This window comes from Silurus aristotelis (genome assembly GCF_946808225.1).
Source record: "Silurus aristotelis genome assembly, chromosome: 19".
Classification (NCBI taxonomy): Eukaryota; Metazoa; Chordata; class Actinopteri; order Siluriformes; family Siluridae; genus Silurus; species Silurus aristotelis.
Window position 1 is genome coordinate 21,569,706 of NC_139592.1, and position 6,981 is coordinate 21,576,686.

General features: G+C 40.8%; 1 protein-coding gene across 1 annotated transcript in view; it reads right to left on the reverse strand.

Annotated features, from left to right (window-relative positions):
• Nucleotides 1–1,453: 1,453 nt before the first annotated feature.
• Nucleotides 1,454–6,981, reverse strand: part of LOC310715109 (transmembrane protein 184C-like) — an 8,841-nt gene continuing 3,313 nt past the window's right edge. The window contains exons 5-10 of the mRNA XM_083521326.1: nt 5,271–5,345; nt 5,076–5,169; nt 4,726–4,838; nt 3,165–3,264; nt 2,796–2,967; nt 1,454–2,166 (exon numbers count right to left, since the gene is read on the reverse strand). Coding sequence (XP_083377452.1) covers nt 1,886–2,166; nt 2,796–2,967; nt 3,165–3,264; nt 4,726–4,838; nt 5,076–5,169; nt 5,271–5,345 — 835 coding nt within the window. The 3' untranslated portion in view covers nt 1,454–1,885. The remainder of the gene's footprint in view (nt 2,167–2,795; nt 2,968–3,164; nt 3,265–4,725; nt 4,839–5,075; nt 5,170–5,270; nt 5,346–6,981) is intronic.

The window sequence follows — 6,981 nt, forward strand, 5'->3', positions numbered from 1 at the left end:
TTATGCTCAGGTGTCCACAATCACTTGTCCATATAGTTCTTTTTCTTCTTTCGGCTTCTTCCATTAGGGGTCGCCACAGCAGATCATCCATCTCCATACCCCCCCTGTCCTCTACATCTGCCTTTTTCAAACCAACTACCTGCATGTCTCTCACAACCTCCATAAACCTCCTCCTTGGTCTTCCTCTTTTCCCCCCTTTCTGAGGCTCCATCCTCAGCATTCTCCTACAGATATACCCCATGTCCCTCCTATGCACATGTCCAAACCATCTCAATCACCCCTCTCTCATCTAGTCTCTCAAACGTCCTACATGCACGATCCCTCTAGTAAACTTGTTTCTAATCCTGTCCATCACTGTAACTCCCAATGAAAATTTCAACATCTTCAGCTCTGCTACCTCCAGCTCCACCTCCTGTCTTTTACTCAATGCCACTGTCTGTAATCCATACAACATCGAAGGTCTCACCACAGTCCTATAAACTTTCCCTTTCACTCTTGCAGATTCTCCACCTCTTCTCCCTGCAACTGCACCCCTTCACTCCCTCTCATTCACACACATGTACTCTGTCTTACTCCTACGGACTTTCATTCCCCTTCTCTCCAGGGCGTTCTTCCAACTCTCCGGGCTCTTCTCAACCTGCTCCCTATTTTTTACCTAAAATCACAATATCATCCGCAAACATCATAGTCCACGGTGACTCCTGTCTGACCTCGCCTGTCAACCTGTCCATCACTACTACAAACAGGAAAGGGCTCAGAGCTGATCCTTGATGCAATCCCACCTCCACCCTGAACCAGTCTGTCGTTCCTACTGCACATTTCACTGCTGTCACACTGTCCACATACATGTACCCTCACATACTTCTCTGACACACCTGACTTCCTATGTGTATGTATGTGTGTGTTAGTTAAATGTAGTAATTAAACGTTTTTGTTTAGCCTTAGGATGCATTTTATACAAATTAACTCCAAATGTAAACAATCAGCTGAGATAAAATCAAATTCTATTTTATTTTATTTGTTTTCTGCTACGAGCTGAGTTGGTGAATGGGAACGACTAGCAACATTTTTAACAAAAAATACATTTAGGTGTTTCTTTATATTCGAATTCTCCCCCAATTTTAGTTCCAGACTCTACCATTTGAACAGATTCAGTTTTTTTTAACCCAATACTCGATACACGTTTTTTTGCTAGTAAATCTACCCCTAACCCCAGATACTGGGTTGCTACTATTTCTAGACTTAATGGTAGCTCTTTTTATGTGCAGCTAATTTTAATTGATTCATAAAATCAAATGAGCTCAATAGCTGCCAAAAATATGTGATGCAAATTTCAATTTAAGGTGAATCTCAAGTCCACAGTTCATATTAAGAGTAACATCAGGAACACTGCACATATTCTCAAACATCCATATATATATATATATCACACACACAAAAAAACACACATTGAAACATTATAATTCATTTTTATTAAAGCTTTGGCCATAAATACAAACTGCAACCCTGTCATTTTATTCAGGAGACAATATAACACCATCAGTGCACCTAAGCTGAACAACTTTACAATGCAAACCATATAAAATGCCACTAAAATGCACAACAACACATATGCAAATATACAAAGCCTAAAGTCTGAACATCGGGATGCCACGATAGAATTTCAAAAACACTGCAATTAGACCTTTAATAAGAACAGTTTGCTTTCATTTTGTAGCCTATAGGACGTATTTTAGAATGTGCTGATTGTGTTTATAGCTTGTAAATATGCTAAGCATCGGTTCTGGATGTGTGTGTGTGCATCTGTGTGTGTGTGTGTGTGTGTGTGTGTGTGTGTGTGTGTGGTGTAGGTTTTGCCGACATGTGTTTTATCTATACCCCATAACTATGACTTAACTCCTGTGTTCTGGTTGGTAGTGGCAGTAACTGTGTAACTGTCGCTCCTCCAGGAGGAGGGGTTAAAGCCAGTGGGGGCGGAGCGAGAGCGAGGTGTGTCTGTTTGGCCGAGGCCTTGGTACTGCCCCTTCGGAGAGGCGGGGACAGAGAGTGGGTCGGCTCCAAGTCGCTCGTGAGATGCCCCTGAGAGGAGGCCGGTGTGCTCGCCCTGCACAATGTCCACTTCGGAGCCAAAGAAGAGCTTACGGGGGCGTCCGAGCATTGTGCGCCCTGTAACACACACACACACACACACACGATACATAATAAATGATAATTGAATAAAACAGCAATTAACAGATATTTTTACAAGAATGGTACAATAAACTACAATTAAAAACAAGACTGAACGTGTGAGAGAGACACAGAAAGACAATCAGAGAGAGAGAATGAGAAAGAGAGAGAATGAAAGAGAGAGAGAGAGAGAGAGAGAGAGAGAGAGAGAGAGAGAGAGAGAGAGAGAGAGAGTAAGAGAGATAATGAAAGAGAGAGAGAGAGAGAGAGAGAGAGAGAGAGAGAGAGAGAGAGAGAGAGAGAGAGAGAGAGAGAGAAAGAGGAGAATACAACGAAGAAGAAAGATACGTTATAGAAATAAAGAGAAGAGAAGTGACAGCCAGATGAAGATACAGAGAAAAACAGACATTGTATAAAGAGAGAAAAGAAAACAGACAGAGAGACTGAGACAAAAAAAAGAGAAAAGCATTGCGAGAGAGGGAACGGAGAAGAAGAAAAATTCATAAACAAATTGAAGAAAGAGAAAGTAACGTAGACCATTTTGTAGAAAGAGTAAGAAAGGCAAAGTGAGTGGGAGACACAGAGTGAAACAGACAACCAAGATCGACTAGAAGACAGATACATACCCACATGACGGACTTGCTCTGAAATATCAGCTTGTATATCAGAGAAGTCCAGCATGGCGAGGAAGGAGTCGAAGCAGGAGCCTTCATCGTCTTCACGCACGTAGGGACGGTAACTGAAGCTGTAGTGATGCGCAATGGCAGCTACAAACATTTCAATGCAAATGACAAAGTCCTACACACACATACACAGATCCATTAATAACACTCATACATGCTGAACCCTGCAGATGTAAAATATTGCAATTCTTTTATTAATATTAATTGAATACTAATTTGTTTGTTGAGAAAACAACATGGGAAACCAGACTTAGAAAACTAAAAGCAGACTTCTTTCTAGTACGGTGGTGTCATTAGCTCTTGGTTGTGTACCTGTAACCCTGTAGCCACAGCCTCCACGCTCTCCCACTCCCATGTACGCTTCTGAGAGATGACTCCAACCTTCACCAAAAAGGCGATGAGCACAGCCTGCCTGCAGAGGGAAACAAAGAGCTGAAAATAACCCACAGAACCCTACAATGACGCCTAATTTTCTCGCAGTTGTTTTCTCATGATCCTGAGAGTTGTTTTCATTTGAACTCAGCATAACAAAAGTAGTTTTCCCGTTATCAAGACTTAATTTTCTCGTGATCAACATGTCTGCTTGTGATTTGCTTGTACTTTTTCTATGTAAAAGCTCTTTTCTGTCAGTGATTACCATCTTGAGACTGTCAGGTCATCAGAAACATTCACAAGGCACGAGATTTTCTCACAATACAATTACGTCATGAGAAAACTGGTTTTGACATTGAGATCACAAGAAAACTAAGTTGTGATAACGAGAAAACAACATCTGTTATGTCGAGATCACAAGAACGCTCTCATTAAGTCAGGATAATTAGAAAACAACTTTTGGTATGCCAAGATCACGGGAACATTGAATCGTGATTATGAGAAAACATTAAAGAAAAAAATTCATGCATGACATCTTAGGACTTCCTTAGTCATCTGACAAACTGAGCAGTTTAGATTCTGACACACTTCGGATGTCACAAACAATTTTAAAGTGTTTATTAAGGTTAGCATGTAGTGAACCATAGGCGTGCATCACTAATGTTAAGGCTAGTGTGCAGAAGCCGGGAATAATCTGCATTTGCCATCAGAAGTTCAGTAGCTCACAAATGACACAAGCACCACATTTCTACAGTGTCAGACAAAGAGGGTGCAGATGCTGAGCTTTTTAGTTCACTTTGGAGCTAAATTCTCTGGCAAAAATGGCACATCGGGCGTATATTTTATGTTTCAGTTGCTCTAAAACAAAGGAGCTTATTTAGTTAATAAAATTTTTGGTAAACCGTGCCTTGGGAAACTCTTGTGTGATTGCCCTCACCCCATCCTCACTGTAACCAAATGCTTATGGAACTCAGTACTTAGCACTTAGTACTTACTGGTGCTCGTTTGAAGCGGTAATATCACATACATTAGACACATACTGAAATTTGGTATAGTTGGCCATTTTTATGGGCATACGGTATACGGGATTTAAGGAGTAACACCATATCAGTACAAACTTGTACTCACTCTGTATATTTTACCTGCATGGCAAAGGCACACAAAGAGCCTGATAAGCCCAATTCCAAAATCTAGCGGCATATCGCATGTATATTATGACAGAAACATGCTAAATAACCGAGCATAAAATTATCAAAAAGCTATCAATCATCAACTGAACACTGTTGGAGATGAACACGAAATAATCTGTCCTAAAAAGATAACTAACAGGCTCCAAAGATCATCTGGTGTAACTCTTGCTGAAAATAGATAGCGTAAAAATCCCAGCTATTCCACCTAGAGAGCGCTATCATGTTTCAGACTGCTTCAGACTTGGTGTTATTTCTAAGAAAAACAGATTGTTCAACAAGAAAATAATGTAAATGTTGAGGCAGAAACGAACCAAAAGGAGGCGAACACCACCATTTTGACACAGAGGAATTTCCCGACGGGTTTTAAGGGGCTCAGCTCTTCCTTCAGTGTGCGGTAGAACAGCAGCAGGCAGTACATGGCAAACTGAAAACACACACAGTATATGTTTATATGTTATGACCTGCATTGGCTTGAGGGTGAAGTATTGGACAAAAAAACATAACTCGGTCACGTTACAGAGAAACGACTCTTATTCCTTTGTTTTGATGGAAAAACAGCTTTTCTTTTCCCAAATCATAGACACAGAGACTCCCATCTGAGTCAATTAATATACTAATGAACTGTTTTTAAGGTAAGAAGTTACATTGGAAACATGAGTACCAGCTGGGATACGTTGTTGACGATGACGAGGTAAGTCCAGGCATTCCTGAAGCTGAAGTTTCCCTCATCATAGACTCCAAACAACTGACACACACTAGAGATAGAGATTACACAAAGCCACAGTGGTTTTTGTCCACATTGTCCACTGGTGTATTATGTGTGTTATAGAAATCTTTTCGAAACATTTTCACTCACAGCGCGATGACAGTAGTCACAGGTCTGACGACAGTGTACTGAAGAACTCCCAGTTTACACCTGAACAGAAGAACCCTGCGAATAGGAATACAAATTACACAAGTTTTTTAAATTGGAGCTTTACGAGTCAGACTATTTATACAATATATATATATATATATATATATATATATATATATATATATATATATATATATATATATATATATATATATATATATATATATATACAGTGAGGAAAATAAGTATTTGAACACCCTGCTATTTTGCAAGTTCTCCCACTTAGAAATAATGGAGGAGTCTGAAATTGTCATCGTAGGTGCATGTCCACTGTGAGAGACATAATCTAAAAAAAAAAAAAAATCCAGAAATCACAATATGATTTTTAAACTATTTATTTGTATGATACAGCTGCAAATAAGTATTTGAACACCTGTCTATCAGCTAGAATTCTGACTCTCAAAGACCTGTTAGTCTGCCTTTAAAATGTCCCCCTCCACTACATTTATTAACCTAAATTAGATGCACCTGTTTGAGGTCGTTAGCTGCATAAAGACACCTGTCCACCCCATACAATCAGTAAGAATCCAACTACTAACATGGCCAAGACCAAAGAGCTGTCCAAAGACACTAGAGACAAAATTGTACATCTCCACAAGGCTGGAAAGGGCTACGGGGAAATTGCCAAGCAGCTTGGTGAGAAAAGGTCCACTGTTGGAGCAATCATTAGAAAATGGAAGAAGCTAAACATGACTGTCAATCTCCCTCGGACTGGGGCTCCATGCAAGATCTCACCTCGTGGGGTCTCAATGATCCTAAGGAAGGTGAGAAATTAGCCCAGAATTACACGGGGGGAGCTGGTCAATGATCTGAAAAGAGCTGGGACCACCGTTTCCAAGGTTACTGTTGGTAATACACTAAGACGTCATGGTTTGAAATCATGCATGGCACGGAAGGTTCCCCTGCTTAAACCAGCACATGTCCAGGCGCGTCTTAAGTTTGCCAATGACCATTTGGATGATCCAGAGGAGTCATGGGAGAAAGTCATGTGGTCAGATGAGACCAAAATAGAACTTTTGGGTCATATTTCCACTAAACGTGTTTGGAGGAAGAAGAATGATGAGTACCATCCAAAGAACACCATCCCTACTGTGAAGCATGGGGGTGGTGGCATCATGCTTTGGGGGTGTTTTTCTGCACATGGGACAGGGCGACTGCACTGTATTAAGGAGAGGATGACCGGGGCCATGTATTGCGAGATTTTGGGGAACAACCTCCTTCCCTCAGTTAGAGCATTGAAGATGGGTCGAGGCTGGGTCTTCCAACATGACAATGACCCAAAGCACACAGCCAGGATAACCAAGGATTGGCTCTGTAAGAAGCATTTTAAGGTTCTGGCATGGCCTAGCCAGTCTCCAGACCTAAACCCAATAGAGAATCTTTGGAGGGAGCTCAAACTCCGTGTTTGTCAGCGACAGGCCAGAAACCTGACTGATCTAGAGAAGATCTGTGTGGAGGAGTGGGCCAAAATCCCTCCTGCAGTGTGTGCAAACCTGGTGAAAAACTACAGGAAACGTTTGACCTCTGTAATTGCAAACAAAGGCTACTGTACCAAATATTAACATTGACTTTCTCAGGTGTTCAAATACTTATTTGCAGCTGTATCATACAAATAAATAGTTAAAAAATCATACATTGTGATTTCTGGATT